Source organism: Hibiscus syriacus, unplaced genomic scaffold (assembly GCF_006381635.1).
Source record: "Hibiscus syriacus cultivar Baekdansim isolate YM2019G1 unplaced genomic scaffold, ASM638163v2 tig00013285_pilon, whole genome shotgun sequence".
Classification (NCBI taxonomy): Eukaryota; Viridiplantae; Streptophyta; class Magnoliopsida; order Malvales; family Malvaceae; genus Hibiscus; species Hibiscus syriacus.
In genome coordinates this window covers 1,725,298-1,751,137 of record NW_024062299.1, presented here as the reverse complement: position 1 = coordinate 1,751,137, position 25,840 = coordinate 1,725,298, and the positions used below count along the sequence as shown (strand labels likewise).

General features: G+C 34.3%; 4 protein-coding genes and 2 pseudogenes across 4 annotated transcripts; 2 read left to right on the top strand and 4 right to left on the bottom strand.

Annotated features, from left to right (window-relative positions):
- The first annotated feature begins 496 nt into the window (after positions 1–496).
- On the top strand, positions 497–2,748 carry LOC120206117 (outer dense fiber protein 2-like). Its single transcript, XM_039205862.1, has 5 exons — positions 497–1,106; positions 1,336–1,554; positions 1,900–1,998; positions 2,195–2,299; positions 2,398–2,748. The coding sequence occupies exons 1-5, from the start codon at positions 570–572 to the stop codon at positions 2,494–2,496; spliced, it is 1,059 nt and encodes a 352-aa protein (XP_039061793.1). The 5' UTR covers positions 497–569; the 3' UTR covers positions 2,497–2,748.
- Positions 2,749–3,062: 314 nt separating this feature from the next.
- LOC120206116 lies at positions 3,063–6,567 on the bottom strand (annotated as a pseudogene).
- Positions 6,568–9,592: 3,025 nt separating this feature from the next.
- Positions 9,593–13,588, bottom strand: LOC120206115 (tonoplast dicarboxylate transporter-like). Its single transcript, XM_039205861.1, has 6 exons — positions 13,140–13,588; positions 11,472–11,952; positions 10,842–10,885; positions 10,664–10,759; positions 9,856–10,369; positions 9,593–9,680 (listed from the first exon to the last, which is right to left on the bottom strand). The coding sequence occupies exons 1-6, from the start codon at positions 13,539–13,541 to the stop codon at positions 9,643–9,645; spliced, it is 1,575 nt and encodes a 524-aa protein (XP_039061792.1). The 5' UTR covers positions 13,542–13,588; the 3' UTR covers positions 9,593–9,642.
- A 2,737-nt stretch (positions 13,589–16,325) lies between these two features.
- LOC120206110 (ER membrane protein complex subunit 3-like) lies at positions 16,326–19,518 on the bottom strand. Its single transcript, XM_039205859.1, has 8 exons — positions 19,290–19,518; positions 19,093–19,186; positions 18,318–18,437; positions 18,170–18,218; positions 17,753–17,852; positions 17,601–17,662; positions 17,415–17,473; positions 16,326–16,663 (listed from the first exon to the last, which is right to left on the bottom strand). Exons 1-8 carry the CDS (start codon positions 19,439–19,441, stop codon positions 16,553–16,555), a joined length of 747 nt encoding a protein of 248 aa, XP_039061790.1. The 5' UTR covers positions 19,442–19,518; the 3' UTR covers positions 16,326–16,552.
- Positions 19,519–19,577: 59 nt separating this feature from the next.
- Positions 19,578–21,311, top strand: LOC120205907. Its single transcript, XM_039205667.1, has 5 exons — positions 19,578–19,601; positions 20,488–20,652; positions 20,750–20,861; positions 21,038–21,119; positions 21,218–21,311. The coding sequence occupies exons 1-5, from the start codon at positions 19,578–19,580 to the stop codon at positions 21,300–21,302; spliced, it is 468 nt and encodes a 155-aa protein (XP_039061598.1). The 3' UTR covers positions 21,303–21,311.
- Positions 21,312–21,569: 258 nt separating this feature from the next.
- LOC120206114 lies at positions 21,570–23,805 on the bottom strand (annotated as a pseudogene).
- Between the last annotated feature and the right edge of the window lie 2,035 nt (positions 23,806–25,840).

Below are 25,840 nucleotides of genomic sequence, written 5' to 3'. Positions count from 1 at the left end.
TATTTCTCGTATAATTCTAGTCATAGTTCCTTTACTATGTTGGAATTTTAATTTCAACCTTTTTAGTTTGATATTGGATAATTCAATATGTTTTTTAATGGTATGAGCAGGTCAACAGTGACAGTAGTGTTAATTATTGTTGTTAGATTATTAATAATATCAATTGTTTCAATAATAGTGTTACTAATGTCGATAAATTGTAATAGAAATCCACATCATCACTTTAGTAATTATTAATACATGAGATTTGAATTTTAATATTGTAAATAAAGTAAACTTTGTTAGGACTGTCACTCTTATAATAGATGCTTGTAGTATTTAATTTACATTAATCTATTAATAGATTAAATATCGATAATTAAATAAAAATAAAAACCTATGTCATGTCAAATTAAACCGAAGGATTAAATTATTAATTTTAGCGTATGAGAGGGACTAAAACAATAACTAGACTACTTTGAAAACGTTTTTCATTTTGGAGAACATACAAGGTTCTTTCATCTTCAACTCATAAAATTGTTCTTAAAGCCTTAAATCAGCATAACTTCCGACCTCCCTTGCTCCCGTAAATGGCGACGCGTTACAGGTCGTACGATTCACGCTCCTCCACATCTTCTCACTTCTCCGATCCCTCCTCATCCATACACCTCAACAGCTCCGCTTCTTCGCGGAGGCCAAACTCCTCCTCTTCCTCCTCTCGAGCGGTCGTGAAATCGAAGCCGTTGGATGCAGCAGCTCAAGGCAGCTGCGGAAAGATCCAGGCGGCGGACCTCCACTTGACCGGCTTGATGAAGAAGTTTATGGACAAGAAATCGGCAAATAAGACGACGGGACAGCTGGTCATTCCATCGGATGTTATAGCTGAGGATCTAAAGAAGACAGCGAGGAAAGGTGCCGCTTTCACGGCGCTGCAGAGGAAGCTGTTTGGTAAAGGATCTTCAAACAAGGAAAACAAAAAGGAGGTGAAAGCCTTGACGGAGGTTAAAGGGAATACAAGGACGCTGGCCATGGTTTTAAGAAGTGAGAGGGAGCTCTTGAGTGCTAACAAGGAGCTGGAGATGGAGGTTTCTGAGCTGAAGCTTCTGCTTCAAGACAAGAACAGAGAGGTAAGCTAAAATTTCACTCTCCTGCTATTTTAAAATTAGTTGTCGCGATCTTAATCAGTGAACCTTAACGATTAGTAAACAATTTTGGTTAGTGAACATTAACATCTAATAAGACTAAACAATCCTGATTAGTGGACATTACGCCAAAAGAAAAGTATCTGTTTAAATTCCAAGGGAATTTGCAATTGTTTATGAATGCCATAGATATCAATGAAGATGGTATTTGCAGGTGGAGAAGCTGAAAGATTTGTGCTTGAAACAGAGAGAAGAGATTAAGTCATTGAAGAGTGCAATATTATTTCCAGATGCCATGAATTCTCAGCTTCAACACCTAGTTGAAAAGCAAGGCTCTGAGCTGACACAAGCCAAGCAACTAATCCCTACTCTCCAAAGGCAGGTCACTTCTCTCACAGGCCAACTCCAATGCCTTGCCGAGGATCTTGCTCAGGTAATCCACACAAACAAACACTACTTTCGAAGCATTTGGTATCTAATTATATAAATTATAGACCGATGTTTGAAGTTAATGATGCTATAATTGAAACTTATTCCATTTGTAACCAAGAGTTGTTAAATAAGTGAGCCTGTTAATACCTTAGCTCCAATTTGGAATGTTGCAATCCCATGGCATATTGTTTGCATCAAATATTGCCCCGGATAAAAGTCTTAAACTTAATCCTACTCCATGCAAGAAATGCAATGCATGCGGTATTATCTGCTAGCTTAATATGCTTCATGCATGCATGGTATGAACTATGAAAAGTATTCTTGTTATTATGATATGCTTGAACAGGTGAAGGCAGAAAAATATTCTTCCAAGGCATGTCGTCAGCAGCATGGCAGCTATACCTGGTCACCCAGATATGATGGAGATGAACCTTCTGATTCCTTGGTAAGATTTTATATACTATTTCCCATGTAATTACATACACATTAATAATATTACTTGAACATAGGTATAGATTATTTTCTTTTCCACTCTAGTCTTGACAGCTTGGAATATTGGAAATTTTTTGACCCCAAGTCTGGAGGTCATTTGCTCTGATACATTTCTTCTACCTGCAATAACATCATGAACAACATTTCAGGAATTCAGTTCTTGCGAACCAACAACTCTTGGTAGTCCAGATGACTTGTCCCTCGAAGATTTAAATCCCTGTTTAACACCTTATTATGCCAAGACAAAATCCAAGGTAGATGACTGTCCCAAAATTATTAATGTTCGTCTCCATAACGAGTAGTACTTGTAGAGATGCCTCTAGTAATAGTTGCTTTAATGAACATCATGCAGGAATTCGATGAGATTCGATACGACTCGCCAGATAACAAAACCTTATCTGATGAAAAACGACAAGCATTCAATGAGCTTGTATTTGGTTGTAGTAAGTAGTAACAAGAAGCTATGCAAGAGTTCAGATCGTTACGGAAATTCTAATAAAGGAAGCTCCATGGCCTGGACCAACCGCAGATCAAACGAAAGCAGAGGATCATACTGAAAGCACATGCCATCATCATAAATCTCTCTTAATTGCTTGGTATGGTATTACTCAGCTAAGCATTAGTTTTATTTGTTTCGTATATTTTCACCTTTCCTCATTTTTGGCGAATTATGGATCGATGTGTTTGGTTTGAGTCAAGCATGTTAGCTCCAGGCGTTAAATTGTACTAATGCTTTAGGCGCACGAATGATTAAGAGAAAATCCTTAAATTCAGATATTATATACTCTTGCAAGATTAAGAGTGGCGATGTATCGCATGCAAGTTTGAGAATGATTTATTCAAATCAATGTAGTAAACTGTGGTCTATCGTTTTGCCATGCAAGAAGGAAACTTGGGTGGCCTAGCTTTACGTGCGTATGACAGTTTATAGCTATATATAGGATAGATGGTGGCGACATGGTTTGATTAATACGTAAATCACAGCAAAACAAAAGAGATACACTGACATTCTAAATATATATTATATAATATCATTTGCTTTTCTCTCTTCCTATTTCAAAGCCCCCTTCACCTTCACTCCGTTTACATTCTGTTTGCTACTCCATGTATCAGCCACTGTAAGATTACCATGAACAAGTCGAAAAAATGTTTAACAATTTACAGCAGTGCATAAAGAAATGAACGATGCATGGAAAAAGTTATCTGGGGCTTGTGCCAGTTTGAAACTTGAGGCTGAGCCTACTAGATCTTAGCAATAGGGTTTATATTTTACGAAGCATTAGGACGAACAACACCCACCCTTTTGAGCTGTATTAGTTGCCTGATTCTCTTCCAATGGTAGAACCAGAGTCTTCCCGTTAAATGAAGATGAGTCCGGCTTCTTCAGCTCCTTAGACATCATAACTTTCTTGCTCAATATGTTGTAGATCTCTTTTACAACTGTCTGAAAGGCAGATACTACATTGGAGGAATCAAGGGCATAAGTCTCCATGAAAAACAAACCCTGTGCCTCCGCCAAGGCCTTTCCTTCAGCTGTGGATACTTCCCTGGCATCTCTAAGATCAGACTTGTTGCCTACTAAAATGGTGACTACATTCATCTCCGAATGAGCTTTTCAAAATGATAAACCACACAAGTTAATCCTTAGCCATCAAGACCTAAACTGACAATTCTATGACATTACCAAGAAGGGCAAGTAAAAGGAAAAACTTCCTGTAAAAGACGCCATAATGTTCTAAAAAGCCCCTTCGAGGTCTGAAAACAGGATATAACAAGCCCATTTTGAACTTTGAGAGAATTTTGATAAATCTTAGAAATGTAATTCATATTGATAAGGTTTATACATGGATAGTAAGCATGTGTAACCAAGAAAACACAAGTTCATTATGGTTCTTACTCTGAAGTTCATTTAGCCATCTGCCGATGCTATCAAAAGTCTGCCGTCTGCTGGTGTCGTAAACAAGGAGAGCTCCGACTGCACCCCCGGTAATATGCAGATATAACAGCCCTAAAGCGCTCTTGACCAGCTGTATCCCAGATCTGTGCCTTGACTTCCTTCCCATTTACATCCACCTTCTGGGTTTGAAACTCCACTCCTATGGTTGACTTCGAATTAGGGTAGAACTCATCCCTCGTGAATCTTGCAAGTAAATTTGACTTCCCAACAGCTGAATCACCAACCAATACAATCTTGAAAAGGTACTCATTAGTTTTCTCTTCCTCCGAGACAAAAGCCATTTTCCAACCTTTCGAAGATTGTCACTCTATAGAACCATATCAATAATGAATAGCAATCAGGTTCTTTTCTGGGACTAAAATTATCTTCTAGGAAACACCAACCTTTTCCTATTCAACAACAAATGTGGGTTTAGAGAATAAAGTAACAAAAGCAGCTGGAAAAGGAAACTTGAAAGGATGGGAAGGTATAACAAGTACAAAATGCCATTTGGCAATTGCTTATATGCAGAATTTGAGAAAATACCTATCTTCTGAAGCAAACATTGTATCAAATGAATAAAAAACGACTATATTCTACTCAAACTCTCTGCATCCAGCAGCGTAGGCAGATCTATCCTGAACACTTTTTAAGTGTTAAGTTCACTGCAGTGACAACAAAAACAAAAGGGAAACACTAAAACCATCAACAAATACTGCAACTCACCCAAACACTAAGAAGAGCATACAGCATCCAGCTGAAAGATTCATGATAAGTAAATTTTTCATCTGAACTTAAAATGTAAAAAAGGAAACTGGTTTGATGCAACAAGTGTTGTGCTACTAAGTAAGGTCTTACACATATAATCCCACAAAGGCAAGGAACACTGCCTTGATCCCTCCAATGAACTTGCTTCCACCTTTCCTGGCACATGCAATCCCACTTAAGCACCCTCAATGACTAGGATGTTTAAAGCACAAAACAAGAACATATGATAAATGCCAGATTATTTGTGGAAATCACATTTTAACAGCAAGTTGTTACTTTAGAGGATACTGAAAAGAACCCAATAAATGCAACATTACAAGTCTCAAACAAGAGCCAATACAAAATGTGACAAATAGACTGGAACTAAAAGCACATAACATATACATCCCAAATAGTAGTGCTTCTAAGATTCCTATGCTTCCACTTTGCCTCTTAACCAGTTAAACAGAATTTTGGGTTTTGTATAAACTTTGAACATTAAAGGGAAAAAATGACCTTAAATAACAAAAACTAGAGGCTGGAATCGGAAAGATAAGATTTCTTCATATTCTTTGAACAAAATTTCTATAGCTACAAAGATCTTCAAGAAACCAACCATGCATTATCACCTACATCCGTAATATAAGATGCTTGATACTATTGCAACAAGAATGAACTTATGCATTGCACTATACAAGATAAATATTATAGATCAATAGGACACGATTCACAAACAAGAAACAACATAAACTTTATTTATAAATGAAGCCTTGTACTTTCAGTTTTAAAACCGGGGCTCCATCAATAAGGTTATTTGTCTTATTCCTTGTCCTAATTATTAGAGACACTGAAAAGCCAGTCTTTAAAAGTTATTTATTTCTTCACAGGAAAGTTCATCAAAAGAGTTAAGATTGCAGATTCCAAAACTTTACCACTAAGTAGGCAGCTCATAAACCCTTCACTGAAACAAAGATTGGGAAAAGTAATAATTCTGACCGCAACAACCAAAGAGTAGGGAATTAAGATATGTTCTTGATCATAGAGTAAGTGCACGGTGTATAATGAACAAACGAGATCAAATTACGAAATATCTAGACTCAGTTTTCCATAAAAGAGATGTCATTAAAAACACAAATCATCAAGCAAACTACTACCAAAATTTATAATTTGCAGTTGAGCTAGGCAAGTTTACCTTATAGCACCAAGTCTCGTATGGCGAGAGGTTACAACGTCCGAAATCAACCTTTTTTATTTCAAAATTTAAAAGTTATAGTCAGTTTAAAAAACAAAACTTTACGCATTTGCTAGTCGAAACGATATGTAATAAAATTCCTATACTGAATCACTAAAACTCGAAGCTATTAACAAAACAAATATTAGCAAAAACAGACAAACAACTGATGCAACAAAAAAGAAAGCGATTGAGAATCGGCATTTACAAATGATCCAGAAACAAGTGAAATGAAACACTAACTAGTAATGAGAGCGACAAATCAAAGCCATTACAAACGCACTTATAATAAAACAACCAAAATAATAAACAAACAAAAGATTAAAGAAATAGATTGCGTTTTCATTGCACTCACCAACTGTATGAAGAATTGTGAGGCTGAAAGCAGAGAAGCCTTTGTTTTTTCTGCGAACGAAGATGATAAAGCTAAAATGGTAAGCGTCAATAATGGATCTGACGTGAAAAAATGCAATGATTCGTAACGGCGAATGTACTGATAGAACAACAAATCCAAAGGAATTTAATGAATGTTTGTGTGAATGAATGAAGAAACAGAATAATAAGGGTTAAAGGCAATTGCGAGGAGGCGAAGGGAGGAGGAAGCTCAGGCTTCAGGCTCTGGTTGAGTAGCGACTAGCGAGTCGGAGGCCAGAGCCAGCCAGATTTTAGCAGAATTGCCTCCCCATATAATTTCCTGGGCACATTTTTGGGCCTATCTTCTCTGGACACAAATTTATTAGGGTAAAGTACCCCAAGGTCACTTAAAGATACTCAAATTATCGGTTTGTTCACTGAATATAAAATGTTAATAAATTTATTAAATTATTGTAAAATAATCATTATATTTTATCGAATTGTTATAAAATATTTATTAAATTTTCACACTTATTATAACGTTGTAGGATAATAATGATCATTTGATAAAAAATAATAAATTAAACTATTGTTTTGTAATTTTTAAAAATTTAATGATCAAAATAATAATTTAAATATAGTTTAATGACCTCTAATATATTTGATAAAAAACTGTTGAAAAAACTCATTTCTCAAATTAAATTAGACTAAAATTAACTTCAATCTTAATCAAAACTCTTATAACTATCAAAAGCACATAAATTCTGAAAACTGGAAAATGAAATATGTAGAGAGAGAGAAGAAAATGTATTAATTTCAATGATCTGCACAAACAATGGTTAAAATTGTTGCGAGAAACCCTCAGAGCATAACAACCAAAGAAATTGTTGCCAGGCAACTATTCTCTCTTTATCTAAAAATAATAATTATAGTAAACAATTTCTTTTTCCAATTTCTTTTCTTTGGGTGTGGGGTATTTATAATAAAAAAGAATTATATTAACAAAGAATATAAGGGAAATAACCTGCCATACATGCATTATATTACTTGTATATCTTGCAAAATATTGAATAAATACAATTATACTAGCCTTTAATTAATGATAAAATTACAATGTATACCGAAAAAGGTATAAAATTAGCCTAATGTGGCGGACTTTGGGCTGGAAAGGTATTTAATCCCCACATGATTTGTTGACTTCATTTCTATTTTTATTTCGAGTAAATTATCTTATTGATCATTAAATTATAAGATTATTCTTTCAATTTTGAATAAAAGTATTTATCCAATGGGTCACTAAACTTTCAGTTCGTATAAAAATATATCTTATTAACAGTCGACGACTTATTTAAAATCAAATTGAAAAAAAGGTTGTTCGATGGATCTCATAATTTAGAGACTAATAATACAGTTTACCCTTATCTTTATTGTATGTGTTTTAAGTCCGGTTAAATTCTATGGTTAGTACTTGTACTAGTTACAAGGCATGGATTTGGCACATGTACTTTAATTTGATCAATTTCAGTCCTTACACTTTTAAAAAAATGAAAAATCATTACTAGTGTATTACATAGGGATTAATGGCATAATGTAATTTAATTGAATTCACAACAACTATTTGAATTAGGACCAAAATTTCAAAATCTAAAAAGCACATAGATTATAAATAATCAAATTAAAATATAGTGACTAAATTCACAGTCGATGTATAGTACAAGTACCGCAAATTTGATTATATATACCATCAAACATAATTGATGTCAACTAAACTTGGTATAAAACTAGTTTATTAAGTCTTAAACTCGTTTGACATTTGTTGAAAACTAATTTGTTTATAAATTGGTTAGTCAGCTCGGGCTAGATTCGAATAAAAACAATTTAGTCAGTAGATCTGTTAGACCCGAATAAAAATTTAAATAATTTTGAATATGTAGTTTATTCAAATTTATTTATAAAACTGTATAAATAAAATATTTTTATATATTTTATTATTTAAAAATAAAAATTATAATTTGAACATGGTCGAGCTCAAGCGTTAAAATTTTTCGATAATAAATTTATTTTAAGATATTTGTTTAGATAAAATTGATAGTGATATGGATGGACGTAAAATTTTATACTAGGTGGCGAATTTCTAAAATGTATTGTGTTAGATGTATAATAAACACAATAAATTATAAAACAAACTCCATATCCAAGTAAATATAAAATTTTATTCTCAAACCATTGTAGTACCAAATATTAAGAGGGAGAAAGATACAAAAACTTAATCATATATGTTTACTAATCAAATTAACTCTAAATAGGTATAAAGACGATAAGTTTCTTGAAATCCTATTGTACTTGCTCCCACACGACCCTTCGGTGTTCATTGGTCATGGTTCCATCGTTAGCCTTCAAAAGTAGTTGATAAGTCATCCCTGAAGTCACCTGAGTATCGCCACTCACTACCCACGCCAACTTTAAGTTTGCCTTGGACTGCAGTTATACTCATCGACTGCAAACTCATCATAGGTCATTGAGGTTCTTTATGGATGTCCATCCTCCGACATCTAAAACTCTCAGGGCTTCAGAGACAACCAAAGGAACAAAAAGAAGAGGTAACAAAAGAATAAGAGAACAATGAAACTGTTGCGTGACGAAAATAATTATGATGAATATTTTTTTTCCAAATTATTTTCTTTGGGTGTCGGGGTTTTATAATAAAAAAATTATATTAAGAAAGAATATAAGGAAAATAACCTGCCATACATGCATTATATTCTTTGTATGCCTTGCCAAATGTTGAAGAAATACTATTATACTAACCATTAATTATAAATAAAATTATAATATAAATCGGATTTGGTATAAAATTAGCCTAATATGGCAGGCTTCTGGGCTGGAAAGGTAATTTAATACCCATAGAATTTGCTTACTTGGTTTCCATTTTTATTTTATGAGTAAACTATTCAATCAATCATTTAATTATAAGGTTAATAATATTTTGTAATTCTTAAAACTTTAATGATTAAAATGATCATTTCAATGCAGTTAAATGATTTTTGGTGTACTTTATCCATTATTTTTCTCTGTTTATTCCATAAACTATCATTTTATCTCTGTTTTTTTTAAAAGAAAAAACAGTAAATAAGAATGTGACACATTATTGGACACTAATAATTATTAGGGTAAAATAAAACAAAAATGATAGTTTGAGGGATAAATCCAGGGGGGAAATTATGGTGCAAAATGAAAAACCAAATATTCTTCAGAGGCTAAGTAAACAATAAAGCATACATATATTAAGCAAACAACACCGTATATCCCACTTTCTCTTGCATTTGAAGCTAATCAACTCCTCCTTTTGTCCCTAAAACATAAGCACCTGCCAATTAAAAAACAATCACAAAATTGTTTTGCAGCTAATCAAACAAAGTCGAATTGAAATACAGGAACTAAATTTTAAATTTGAAATAAAATAGGGACCAAAACCATAATATTCGACATTCATAATCAACCTCAGAAATGGATTAATGGCAAGGAAAAATATGCTAGTTTACCTAGGGTAGGCATTAGCATGGATAAAATTGCAGTCCCTACAATCTTAAGCAACAATCCGGTCTTCATCATGTCAAAGATATCAATATGCCCTGTGTTGAATCCAATTATATTTGGTGGCGTCCCAGTCGGAAGCATGAAAGCCAATTGTGACCCAATGGCTCCCGGAACCATAAGCACCAGCGGGTGCACGTTCATGGTCCTTGCCATTTGACCCAACAACGGAACCATAAGAGTCGCCGCCGCATCATTTGACGTTATGAACTCGGTAATCACTGCACAAATCAGACACACGGTGGGGGCGATAATGAGATACGGGACGTGTTCCAGGAAATACAGGGTTTTGGATAACACGTCGGCGAGTCCGCTAGATTGCATGCCGTCAGCTAGAGCAAAACCGGCACCTAGTAACAATATTATGTTCCATGGTAGCTTCTTGCATTCGTTCCAGTCCATCAGTTTCTCTCCTTTTTGCTTCCCGTTTGGGATTATGAACAAAAGGGTAGCCACCATTACCTGCATGCATGGTTTGAAAAAGAAAAAAAGATTATTCTCAGTGATATTCAAGTACCTAATTTATCTAATAATTAAACTTGTAAGGACCTAAATTAAATTAGACCAAAAAATTTAAGCTTATGCTTCTTTAAGTAAAACATTGAGTTCGAGTCTTGTGAATAGAGGAAATAGCACTGGAAGAAGTTTACCCTTGTTTAGGGGTTAATCTAATTCAATTTTGAAAATACTCGGACTCGAACTGGAAGAAAGATTATTGGATCAAATATGATTTGTATAGTTAATTTTATTACTCACACTGACAGTTCCATCGCCTGCACGGCCATGGAAGAGAGCTCCCCATCCTGGAATGTCTGTTGTTATGCTTCTGGTCATCCACAAAGCTATCATCAACTGCATTTTACCTTTGTTTTAATAATGATTTCAAAGACAAATCACGAATGATCAGAGAAACCAAAAGTTTTCAAGGGCCAACCCCAAAGACAGCTAAAACCATCTTCTCAGCAAATGCCATCGGACCTGTTCAGTGTTCACACCAAATATAAAACTTGAAAAAAGAATATCGATTTTGAAACGATGGATTAAAATCTATTCATATATTTTTAATGTATATTGTTACCATAAAATATGCCATAAATTAAGTGACTAATTATATCATAACATAAGGTATTAGAAGTGTCATAAAAATAAAAATGTATATATTATTAATGTTATATTTATAATTCGACGAGAGATAAAGTTATAAGTATAGATAATAATTGATTATTAAATCCGTTATATAAAGGGGTTATGGTCCCAAAAAATAGATCATCTCGTATTTTCTATCATCATTGAGTTTATACTTAAGAGAATTATAGTTTCTTGTAAGATTACAACTAAATAAAGATTCAAGAATTTCAATCTATAGATTAATTAATGTATGTTTCCGCAAATCTGGTTTATTTTATTATTGATTGTTTGGTATGATTAGATTTTGTTAGTTTTCATATTTATTATGGTTAGGTTATAACACGAAATAGATCCCCAAAAGTTTTTTTTTTTTTGTCATTTTTAGGGACGTATGATGCAATTCAACCGATGAATTGGTAAAAGGAAAGCAGCTTACCCAGCATCTCCAACTCTCTGTTGAGGTGGGATTTGTCCATGCAGCCAGCAAGGGCTATGGTAGACCCCTTAGACAAATACAACAAACAAAGAATGGCCCACAATGCAAAGAAAATCAACAAAGCCAAGGGGAAACCGAAAAGGAACCACGTATTGAAACCGATAGGCTGAGCTTCGGGGAACTCATTCTTCCAGATGGCCACCAATATCATGTTAACACCTGTACCCGTGAGGGTGCTCATTCCTCCTATGGGAGCGGCATACGTCACGCCCAGAACCACCGCCTTACAGAATTTGCCGCCGGCAAGGTCAGGGGTGGACAGACTGGCGGGGAGGCGCTGTAGGATCCCGGTGGCCACCGGCATCATCATCACCGCAGACGCCACATTGTGCATCCACATACTGACAAACGCCGTGGTGGCACAGATGCCGAGTAAGAGGAGTGGTGGGTTCACTGGCTCCCCACAGAACCGCAAAGTTATCTGCAAACATGGTTAAAAGCTAAAAGGATTCTTACATAAATTGGTATAATTTGAAATTTTAACTTTAGTAAAAAAAAATTGGTCCTCGTACTATGCTTAAAATGAGAATTTAATCCTTAATTTTTTTAATTGAGAAACTTAATCCTTACATCTTAATTGTGTCTATGTCAGATATGAAATCTATCCTTAATGTGTTTATCAATTATATTTTTATTAGCTGGCCCTATTCTCATATGTAATTGGGTAAGGAGAGATAGGATAGTAAGTTGCCCCCAACGTCAGGTTGAGAGCAACTTCCGTGAGAGACCTCCAGCAGTCAGAATTATGAATTGCTCACCATGAGACTCGATCCCACGACCACAAGATTAAGAGCCTTGCGCTCTACCAACTGAGCTGGACGGGCAATACGTGTTTATCAATTATTTTCATTAATAGATTAATATAGATAAGGTTTAAAAAAAAGATAATTCTTTTAACTCATTATGAACTCAAGATGATTGTTTGATAAAATCAAATAAAAAGTTTTAAGGGTATCATATCCTAAGGATTCAAACTATATGATTTGAGAAAATCCTCCTCTTTGTATTATAGGTAGAGTTCTCATTTTCATTCCTCTTCTATAAATTTTTATTTGTATCTTTTATAGAAATTTATTTTTATCGGATGATAGAATAAAATTCATTTTGCATCGTATACCTACATCATCGTGAAGGTGATTGTAATCTTTTTCTATCTACGAGAATCCCACTCGAGAGATTTTTACTTCTAAAATTTAATAGACCATGAATTAAATTAAAATCATTTTTAGTGAATTTCTAAGAAGTGATTTCATTTTTTTATCAACCTCGATAAAGATTCAAAGTGTTAAAGTGACCAATCCATCGTAACAACTCAAGATAAAGAAACGTGTTGAAAGAAATGTTCTTAAAAAATCACGTCAATATTTTAATATAAATAACTAAAATTATCAATAATTTCAACTATCTAATTAAATTATAAAAATATAGGAGATTAAATTACGTAAAACACAATATACATAAACAAAATCTTAGGGACCAAAATAATAATTTTACCTTTTGTTATTAACTTCAAAAAGGAAATTGCTATGTGAATTTAAAAAAAACATGAATCAATCTGTAATACATATACATATACGCGCTGACGAGAAAATAGAAAGAGAAACTTACATTCAAGGCCAATCTTCTATGAACGTTGTAGCGCTCAACAGCAAGAACAAGCATGAAGCTCCCGAGTAGCAAAGTGATGACATCGTCCGTATAAGACCGCGCAACTCTATCGGCCGAAGCAACACCGAAGACAGGAAACAAGAAGAGAGGTGCTATGGAGGTGATGGGCATGGGCACGGCCTCGGTTAGCCACCAAGCGAACACCCACGCTGTGACCGCCAACATGTTCCGGCTGGTCACGGGACCATCGAAGGTGACGCAGAGGCAGATGACAGCACTTAAAAGGGGACCCAAAAGCACATAGAAAGTGTGGGGTGTGAGCATGGATTTGAGGGAAAAGGGTGATTGATGGATTGGATGGTTGATGGGTAAAAATGGTGTTTTAGGGTCATCGTATGCCATTTTTTGCTTCAATGGCAAAGATTGGCCAATATGGGATTAGCTCAACAGTAGAGGTGGAAAAGGGTGGGAGGCTCACACAAACCTTATTTTTATATATCAAAGCTTGGGCTTGAGGGAAGTTTGAGCACAAATTAGATTATAACTAATCAAGCTTATTACCTATGCTATGAGATTATGGTCAAATATATAAGTGGTCAATCAACTATGCTCAAATAATTGTTATGATCATTAAATTTTCAAAAATGATAATTTTTTTAAAATTGTTACAAAATACTCATTAAGTTTTATCAAACAGTTATAATATGATCATTAAATTTATACTAATTTTATAATTGTTATAATATCACAATGATCAAATAGTTAAATTTAATGATTACTATTTTTTAACTATAATGAAATATAAGGTTTAATCATTTTAATTTAATTTGGTAAATTTTGATTTTTCTATATAATGTTATTGATAAGTATAAATTGATAATATCATATACAGTTGTTATTAAAAAAAATATGGCATTGATTTTTTTAAAAGAAATTATTAGATTGGCATATAAAATTTTTATTGATTAAATATAAGTAATTAGATTTTATGTGTCATTATGTTAGTCATATGGTTGAATAACAATACAAGTTTTACACCATCACTTCAACGTCAACAATTAAGGATATTATCAAATTTGAAACAACCAATCACAGCTAAATTATGGTATGTTAAATTAAAGTAAATAGTTAAATTATAAATTTGAGTATAGTAGAAGGATTAAAATACTAATTAGACCAAATGATATAAAATAGAACGGAAAGGAGTCATTGTAGACATTATAGGGATTAGTGCCAGATGGATAGGCCATTAGGAAGCAACGTGGATATTATAACTCTAGAATTAAGGATTGTCATTTTATTAGAGTATAATATATTCTAATTTCTAAAGTTAAGAACTCGTATTTTTAATAATTTAATTTTTAAAAATAATAATTAGTCTCTTTTTTAGGGTTTATTTTATTTTATTTAATAGTAATCGATAGTCTCTTTTATTCTTTATCTTTGTAATTGACGGCGACACTAGTCTTAGTATTGGTTGTCGACTATCGTTATTCATTATATTTCATTTGCTTTATTATAGTGTATCTTTGTTTTTCTTGATTTTTTTCTTAATAATTCTATCTTTTTTGCATGTATTATTCTGCCTTTATGACACATTTTTTGTTGTTTCGTCATTATTTCCGTTTATTTTTTCAGGGTTGGATTTGTCATCGCAACGACTGATCAAGATTGTGTTTATTTGTTATCACGGTGATCTTCCCTACTTTTGACCCTCGGATTGAATTTGGATATACGATTTGCGTATGTGGATAGTATTTTCATATCGCTCGTCCTGATTTGCGATATGTTGGTGGTCTTTTAATAGTTTTATTCTTTTTTGTGGTTCGTTTATTGATGCAATCAAATCTATTCGTATTTATCTCTTGTTCGAGTTTATTTGATTATGTTTTTTAACATTTTTCTTTTAGTCATTATGTGATCTTAAGTGGCTAGTTTATTGTGTTTAGGAAAATATTTTTATTATATGTTTAGTTTACTATGGTTGTAAACCTTCATTGTAATTTGAATATTTTATATTTTTAATAAAATTAGTGGCTTTTATAAAAATATATATATTCTAATTTGATTTGATATATAATAATTTTTTATATATTTTAAGTTAAATTAGATAAAATTCAATACAAATTTCTATTATAAAATTCAGGTTAAATTTTAAAATAATATAAAAAAATTAAATCAAAGCGGATAAAGTTAAAAATATAAACCCAAATCAAGCTTAAATCTATCAAAATTTAAATTCGAACTAACGCATAACCATCTTAAACCATAGTTTAGTTGGAATTGTAGATTAATTAATGCAATGATTGATCAATTATAATAATGTAAAATAGTTGAAAAATGTAAAGAAAGTATCTCATCAGTGATAAAACATTTTGAGAGGTGTGCAAGATGCCTGCTTTGTGCTGTGAGTTTTCCATAAGCCAGAGAGATAAAACAAGTGTGGGTGCCTCCACTGAAGACAGATATTAACACTTGTTGCCGTTTTGGTTTATTTAATTAATATACACACATACTGATGGATTCAGTAAATATACTTTTGTTTTATAATTCTTTGTACGTTGAACTCAATTACATGATTTTAGATGCATATGTGTTTGCAAATGAAATTCAAGCCTTCGACCAAATGCAATTCCACCGCCATAAATGTGAACCAATGGGAAACTTCCAAAAACCTTGGGGGAAGCATCCAATTCGTAGCCGGTACAGGCTCTGCTGTGGAGTTGAAGGAGCCCATGAAACTTCCTATGGCTATTGGCAAGGGGATGAAGACGTGAGTGATGGCGATGGATCGAAGTCGGCCTCCCCACATCCTACTAATTCACCACGCCCACACTTTTCAACCCACCGATTTGAAACTGATGTTTCTCTCTAACCCTCAATATTATCTACTCTGTCTATATTTGAAAATTGCTTAATTTAACTATAAGCCCTTAAATTATTACTATCCTAAATTATTATCCTCAACCAACCCAACCCCAACACTTGAAAATGTCTAGCCCAATACTGTGTGTGAATCCGGGCTCGGAGTTAATGGGACTGAAATTGGACTCTTTATGCAAAGCACAAGTTTAATATTGCTTTATTTTACATTCGTTAAAATAAAATAGACTCCGAATTCCACCTATCAGAATGTAAATAAGAGTTAATTCAATTTTAAAACCAACTTATGATGAGGCAAAGAAATTAGAACCAGTCTGTATAGCCGGCCGTCCGGCCCAAGATCCAACATAAAATAACTAAGAGCAAAAAATGAGGAAGGTGACAAGTTTCTTCTTGCTTCTCGTAGAACTGGAACATAAACTAAAGCCTAGCCTTGTTTCTAAATGTGCTTCCTCTTTTACACTTCGGTGAGCTCGTATGATGAAAACTTCGATCAAACCAGCCCCTTTGGAGAGCTGTTGATTACGCTCCTAATGTTCAGCTGACAGTTTTTTCAACACCGTTTCAGCCCGATGCTCGAATTTAGGGAGTGCCCATTCATGTTGGACTATGTCAAGACCATCTTTCTCGGCACCCAGGCTCTGTCAAGAATGAAGAAAATCAGAGGATTAGGGGGCAATCTATGTTAAGAAATGGAAAATATCCAACTCACAGATGAATCTTCGCTTGTAAAAGCTGAGAAACAAGCAAAGTTTGTTTCACTGGAAACTCTTCTCAAGATGCTTTACAAATATAAATTATATATATCAACCAACTAAAACAGTAATGCCTTAAGAAAATAATAGTTGAATTGATATTTCGTCAGATTAAAAGTTCCATGCAGTTCTTATCATTTTGTAATTGATTTTGACTTGATAGCAAAGCAAAAAGGAAAGGGGACAACGGGAGGTTTCTAAGTTATGAAGAAAAAACTAAGCCCTTGGTAATAAAATGCCTCGAAAAGAAAAAGACACAAATTTGCAAAGAAAGAATAGACTTAGATGCGAATATGATGAAGATATATGAGACTGGCAGCCCAAGTTGCATGAAAAACACAAGAACAAAAGGATTGTGGCATCACAATAGCAATAGTGGTGATGTAGGTGGCAGTATTGGTCTATTGCTGTAGGAATTGAATATCCATTTTCCTGTTCTAAAATTTTTCTAATTGCCAAGTTAGCTTTGCTGCCAGCATAAAATCATAAATATTCATCGGTTGACACATGCTACTTAATTATCTCTGTTAAAGAGACAAAGAACAAGCTGAGGAACATAAGACCAAGTGAAATTAAATTAAACTTGCAAGACTTCTTCAGCCTGCAACACTCATTGGAGATCAATTTGACTTAATACCTTTGATGGATCAAAGCCAAACCCACTCATCTGCATCATTCGCTGTGTATCATCCATTGCTGCCAAAAGAAATCATAATTTACAGATGAAACTCTACAGAGAGAAATGAATCCAATAACCAAAGGAAGTGCAGACCACAATCTAAAATAAAAGTACATGACAGGAAGTTCATGATCCAATACTAACCATTTTCTTCTCCCAGGATCAGACTAAATAAACCCCTCAAACCAAACAAATTGAGGAAGTACCTGGAAGTGAAAGAATTTGTGAATAAATGGTAGTAGTAAACCAATAAAGTCTCTAGAAAATAGAAGAGCACAGAGAGAGAAAAATAATACCATGAGCGGCTACTGACATAGCTGACATCAACTGTGCTAAGGTCAATTCCATTCTGCAACATTGATCTGAATCTCTGAGTTAATGGGAAGGGTATTTTGGCTGCAAGATATGAACACGGAAAAATAGATGAGGGGTCACATAATAGTTTACTAATAGTGAAATAACATCAGTAAATTACAGTACAAAGATCAGTTAAGAGAATTTTGATTCCAATAAAACAAAAGATTGCGTCTATGATAAAGAGTGAAAAAGAAAAATAGATCCAATCTAATTGAAACGATATAATTTAGCAAATTCAGAACAACAAATGCATGATATCAATTTAATAAATACAATTGTAAATTCAATCTTGATTGTAGAATTCAAAGGAAAATACTCAGAAATCTTGGAAGTAAAACAGTAATAAAGAATCAGACCTGCAACAAATCCAGAGAAGAAAAAGTTGACCCAGGCGAAAGTGAGAGTCTGGCAGTAACAACAGTTTACACAAAACAGTCAATTCCAGGACATAAGCAATCAAATCAAAGCATATGAACATTAAAGTTCTAAGGATCATAAAAATACCTGAGGTATAATCATAGAGAGGTTTTTCTTCATCATATCCATAGCCATGTTAGGGTCAGAGAACATTTGCGCTTGCGCATTTTGAGCCTGGCCCTTGGGGACAAACAGTAGTCCATTTTCCTACAAAGTTCAATATAAATTCCATTATTTTTCTTCTTTTCTGTGACAAATATATACATAAATGGATCATTTTAATCAATTTAACCCGACTTTAAACACTCCTTTAAGCTTAATATTAGCACCAATTCACACCTTCTAGATCAAATTGCAGTTTTCTTCCTAAACAGAATCTAAACTGACCAAGGCTTGATTACAGCATGTGAATATGTGATACTTTAATCTTCTCCCTTTCTGAGACAAACATATACGTAAATGCACTATTTTCATCAATTTAACCTTAATATTAGCTCCAATTCGCAACTCCTTGATTAATTGTAATTTTCTTCCTAAACAGAAACTAAACTGACATAAGCCTGATTACAACATGCGATACTTCAATTTTCTCCTTTTCTGAGACAAATATATATAAAACCAGATTTTTAACACTCAATTAAGCTTAAAATTAGCAGAAATTCACAGCTTCTAGATTAATTGCAATTTGCTTCTAAAAAGAAACTACACTCACCGAAGCCTGACTACAATATCTGATAACCACATAATCAGCTAACAGTTTAACAAAGCTTTAAAAAGAAAGAAATAAGCAAAAACTTAGAAAATAAACAATTATAGAATAAATTTTGATAACAGAAATTCTAAAGGAAGATGAAAAGCAAACCTCATTGCTGAAATAAACCCTACGGGAGCGAAAAGACTTCGGAGGGATGAAATTTGCAGCAGCTCGTAAATTCCGAGCCCTAGCAATTACTTGTCTGCAAAATAGAAACTCGAGAATAAGTGAATCCGAGACCTATTATTAAGCTTGTCGAAATGAATATATATATATGGAAAATAGAGCTGTTCGGAGAGACTTGCCCTTCTTTGACGATCTTATGATCGGGGACTTGAAAAGAGCGCATGAGCTTGGAGACGAAGTAGCGGAGGATGCCGATGAGGACCATTACCACTGAAAGAGGTATCAGCACCCAATCTCTGATCGCCGTGTCGAGAACCAGATCTTCCGCCATCGATGAATCCTACTCTGATCTTTGATCGAAAACAAAGATTTTGGCTTATGTTTTATTTTTATTTTCTCTTTAGTTTTGTTACCAGTGTCGTATTGCTGCGTCTTTTGTCGTTTTGATTCCCTCACCCTCGATGTCGATGGCGCTGAACTTCTATTTACCGGCAATCAGCTAGTTGAAGTTGCAAAATAAATATCTAATTTTGAATTGGCTTATTTAAAAGTTTTGCCTCAAATTATACACATCTTTCAATTTACACCATAAATTATTTTCTTTTTAATTTACCCCTAAACTATCATTTTCATCTCAATTTACCCTATAATAAAAAATTCTGATAATTTTTGGAACAAAATGGTAGTTTAGGGGGCAAATTGAAAAATAATCGTGAAAATGAGAAAATTGTATAGTTTAGGAGGAAAATCATGAATAAGGCCTTTTCAATTTAATCCCTCTAATTTATAAAAGTTGAAAAATAAATCATATACCTTAAAATTAAAAAATCAACAATTTATACATAAGAGCTTAATAAAATTCATTTAAAAAAATAAAAACCAATTTGATTTTTAAAAAATTCATTTAAAAAACGTTCAAGTTCACGTCTTTCTAGATGATGTGCAATAGCAACAGCAACGAGTCTCAGCAATTTCCATGCAAGGAAGATCCTTAACTTGCATTTGCTGTTAATCTCGTTCTTTTCTTTTGTATATTATACAACTTTGTTTCTTTCCTCTTTTGGTTTTATATTTATAGATATCATAAAAACAAACTCCATTTCGTTTTTCATGTCCGAGCTTACATTTTGCATCCATCGATCAAACCTTGAAGATGAGTCCAGCCTCATTTACTGCCCATCTAGCCCTATACCAACACAGAAGAATTAACTCAAAACCATTTCAGCGTAGACCTTGCCTCCATAAAATTCATGGTGGAATAACTTGTATCTACAGCAATTTCCATTCATCATATTTGAAGGAGTCTTTGGTTCCGATGACTTACCCTTCACGGCAGCAACGAGGCCTGTCGACTCTAGTTCCACCGGTTGCCAATAGTTCCGGTTCAGAGAGGAGGATTCGCTAGGAGCCTTGGAAACGGTTCTCAAGCTTTACTCGGCGATCAAGAACCGAAACATACCCGAACTATCCTATATCATTGATGACGAATGCCAATGCATCTGCAATTTCTTCTCGTGTTTCCGACCTTTACAAGGGAAAAAGGTAACAAGCAGGAAATTGATTACCAGTCATTGAATTCTTTTCGATACGGGATGGTCTGAAATATGTTTATGATCGAATGGTTCTTTCCTGTTTGCAGCAAGTGATTGAATTCTTCACTTCTTTGATAAAGTATATGGGAAATCACATTAAATTTGTGGTGCAACCAACACTGAATGAAGGGATGGTTGTTGGCATCCATTGGAGATTAGGTTTGCCCTTCCTTCACAACATTAAATTTCAATAAATTACGGTCCTAACTTCGGACTCCGGATACCAATGCATGTAAGGTCGAGTCATAAGAAGTTCAATGTCCTTTAACCGAAAATTTACTTTGGATTTCTGGCAGAGTTTTGAGTTCAACTTTCTCCAATATTATATGTTGCAGAGTGGAATAAAGTTTATGTGCCACTGGGAAAAGGTTTCAGCTTCTATACTTGCCATGTCTACCATGGAAAAGTGATGATAAGGTAATGAAAGCATCACCAAATGTAACAAGAGATATAATTGTCATGCTTCATATTTATTTATGTTCTTCCGATAATAATATCTGGCGAATAACGACCAGGAATGTAGAGATGTTCATGGAACCACTCCTTCATCTGGAACCATTCAGGCTAGCAAGTGATCTACAAGTTTTCTTCAACATTTAAAGTAATGGAATCAACCTTCTAATGCATTTGTGTGCAGAAAATAATCGGATACTTGACGACCGTAATGGACAATATAAGCTCGGGGGTGTCATCCAAAACCTGGAAAAAGGTCATAAGTGCAGTTCTTGCTCTGTTGTTTACAGCTACCATTCTGCTTTTCTCAATGTATTAGGTAGCTTCGTTTTCTTCTCGTTCGATTACTCTGTTTAAGAAATTGCTATCGACAATATAACCCTCCATTCTATGTAATTAGATGCATACACTTCTGCTTTAGTTTAGTTTGCGGTTAGCATCGGAAAGATGGGTCTGTTTTTGAACAACATGAACAAGTACACCTACATCCAGGCTAATGGCTGGCAGCATAACTACAAAATATATAATTGCCAATGCCATGGCCCTATGCTACTACATTTTCATTCTTACCATAAACAAGCAACTAGTGTAAAGCTTCTAAACAAGTCAATGCACAATAAATAAATAAATAATGGATAAAAGGTCATAATTATTTGTTCCACCACCACAGAAAACCGAGATGACCAAGCTCCCATGCTCCCTGCAAATAGCGAGATAGAACGATTAGCAGCGACAGCGCCTCACTTAGAAACCTATTGACAGATAAATTCATGCAAGTTTTGCAGATATAAGAACAAACTTATTCAAGCATTTGTTCTAACCTGTCGACACCACCAGATCTCATGAATGTTTAAATAGATGATGATTTAGTAACGAAATGCGTATCCCCATCACAGATATGCTTTCACATCCAAGAAGCTTGCGAAGCTGACCGTCGCAGAGTACCACCATTGGATTTGCAGGATCCTGAAACGATAGAAGAAAAGCCAATCACATTAACAGCACAAAAACCCGAGAATATGACAAAGCATTTTAAGCTGCCAACCCGCACCTCCAAGTGATTGACCTTTATATACTCCCATACATGTCTTTCTGCCTCGGTTGCTAGCGTCTCTCGTCCTCCAGCATCCAAAAACTTGGCAAGGGCTTCAGATATTATAACAGGGTTGGCACTTGGTTCAACACTTTCGGTTATAGACTCGGTATCGACTTGCACTCGTTTAGTATGGCTTGAATCCTCTGAAATGATTAGTAAGATTATAATCCAATGATAGAAACATCAAATTCAACTCGTCAACAAACATATATGGCAACATAATGCATCAAACACGTACTTGACGGCTCAAATGCAGTAATATGTTTTGCTAGTAGCTTATTCATCTTGAACATGTCGGTGCAGTCTGTCTCACACACCAAGCGCAAGGCATCATCGCAGATTATTTTTCTCTTGTTACTTGGATCTTGGAGGCTGTTCTTCCTTATATATGCCCACAGCTCTTCACAATCTAAATCAAGCAGAGACAGATGTTTTTAAGCAACAAAATACATGCATGAAAAGTTTCTTTCGTTTTTTTTTTTGGGGGGGGGGGGTTTGTTGGAGGGGGGGAACACATGCAACCACGGAGTACTTTACGGGTAATCTGGGAAACCAACCTCAGTCCTATAGGCAAAGCTGGCTCACCAACAATCACTTGAAGCGCCGGCGAAACCCTACAAACTTTTTTCAGACCAGCTGGTCCGCCTCTGTTCCAACTGGAGCACTGCAATAACATTATAACACAGACAAACACTTGAATCATTGTTGAAACTGATGACTGTCATTTATACTGATAAAACATCAAGGAGCAACACTCAGATTCCAATCATGAATCCACGTTGCATAAAATATTAGTAAAGCTGACAATAAAGCGAATAAGAACACGAATATGCTTTGCATATGTTATGCATGCTTGCAGATTAAGTTATCACTTGTCAAAGAAAATAGCCAACAACTAATCATTCACCATTCACATTTTAATGAACCCTAAATCTCTACAGGGAAAATTACACCAAAAATCCTGACTTTACAAGCCTAAACATTCAGTTGCACCAAACGTGCAAAAAGGGATTAACCGGCCCTAAACTTCATATTTCCAAATCCCTAAAATGGATCTCATTTCTTACACACGTCTCCTCAAAATGGTTGCAAAAGTGGCAAAAAAAGAGGGGCAAACCTTTCTTTAGGAACTTCTGGGGTGGCAAGGGTGGCGGCATTTTGAGAGAAGACTTGGGTTTTCTCGACAACCGGCTGAGGCTGAACCTGCGGCGGCGGTTGAGCCGTAATTGGAGACTGCGAGTACGACTGAGGGTTTTGGCGGGAGCTGAGGTCATCGGAAGGGAAATGAGAGTGATTTTGGAGGGCAAAATGGGGAGGAAATTGTTGGTGAGGGTAGTGTTGAAGGGTAAAATGGTCCCTGGAAGTTGTTTGAGTTTGGTGTGAGCTGAGGAGAAGGCTGATATGGTCCCTGATGAAGCCAGCTTTATGGGAGAGGTCGAGTCCAAGCTTGGCCTCCAGCCGCTGAACGACGCCGTTCAAGGTGGTGGCGCTGGTGGGGTCAGGCTGCCGGAGAAGGACCTCCACCTCTCTTGCTATCTCTTGGTCGGACACCATACTCATGCAGTCATGCTTGCTTCGTCCTTCGTATTCATAATATAAGCAATTGTTTTCTTAACTGAAAAAACGGACTTTGCAAAAGCAAAACGTCTTTCTCTCTCTTTTATATCTCATCCAAAAGACGAAAAGGTCCCTCTTTCTTTACTTGTAGTACTTCTTTGCTCAAATTTGGTTTTGATTCCTCTATTAGGATAAAAAATTTAATATTTAACCACTGCATTTTAATTTAATATAATTAAATCCTTTAATTTGGTAATGGCATTAATTAATTCAAATATTTTTCAACATCATTAAATATTTAGCCTAAAATATTGACATAATTTCTTTAAAAAAAAGCAGCATTCTAATTCATCGTGGTGACATGTACTCTTTGTTAGAGGTATACATGACAGAATTAAAATCATTAATAAATTATGCTAAATTAAAATAGAAGGACTAAATTTTAAATTTGAGGATGATAGAAGGATGAAAACTAAATATGACCTAAACCTTTACTTGTGTGTTTGGATTGCAGTTGAATGAAAATGAAGCGTTGGATGAGACTTTAGTGGGGGTGGGTCAACAACTGTAGTGGATTGTAGTTGAGGTGGTGGCAGACGAGTATGGGTTTAACCATAAAGACGGACTAGCTTATGTTATGTTGCAATTGCCTCATCAAGTCATCATCATTGTCCATTGCATAACTTTAGGGTAAACTACATCTTTGACCATTTAATTACGGACGAATCCCAGTTCCATCATCATTTTTTTTATTTTATCAATCAAATGATAGAATAATTGACGTGATAATTAACAAATTTAATATAAATATACATTTGTTCTTCATTAATTATACATTTTATTAATTCAGTCTTAATTTTAATTTTAATTCAATAAATTTAATCATTCAATCCGATAATAATAGTAATTATATCCAAACAAAAATATATTGATCTTAAATGTCTTAAAATAGACACAACCGAAAGAACTTTGTTCTACCACCTCAAATCAAGTGTACAATAACTTAAAGAGTTTTAAAAGTTATATATTTATGTAGGAACAAATTTTAATTATCTATTTTAATAATGTCTCAACCGTTGAATGTAAGAGATTTTAACCTATAAATAAGAGGTCACCCCACTATTTAGCAATAATATACAGGGTTGAGTGTTATAAAATTGGTCGATTCACATAATATCATTACAGTTAAATAAATATTTAAATACTATATTGTCAAGGAAATATAAATATAAGGATCAATTATTGTGAAGACCATTTTTATTTTGATTTGTTTTATTTTACTCACTAAAATTTAAAAAATATATTTTAGTTATTTATATAATTATATTATTAATTTATTACAATTTAATCATTGAACCATTAACTTTATTTATATTGCTAATGTAACATGCTAGTACAAATAATTAAGTTTTAGTTTAATCCTTAAATTTTAGATAAAATATAAATTTGATCACTAAATTCTCTTAATATCTCCTTTTATCGACGTCGCCCCGGTTATCTTCTTTGACCAGTAGTGGTATTGGACTTAAGTTGTTACTCTTCCCCCTTTACTTTTACGATTTACATTATTTTAAGTACATGATATACAATACTTGGTGATCTTTCAATTCAAAATATTTTTTTTGGTAATGGTTGTTTCTCCTTCATCGAAGAAGAATAATACAAAGAAGAAGAACATGATCAACACCAAGACAACTCAGCCCACTAGCTTGACTAACCCAAAACTCGGTGGTTCCAAATCATCAAACGTATAGGATCAAAATGAAATTTTCCTATAGTACAGATACTTATTCAGTATTTTTACCTCTATTTGGTTTTCAATATTCCAGAATATTTAGTAACGAAACAAGAAGTCTTTCTTTCGGCTTTGATTTACTTTGCTTGGTCTGGCCTCCTTCTCCTGGACTCTTTATTATTCTTATTCTCTGAGTCACTCTTTCGCTTTCTTTCATGCGTCTCTCCATTATTTACTGCAACTAAACCGGTTTGTAAACACCCCTTTTACTATTTCGTTTCTTCCTCTTAAGTTTTC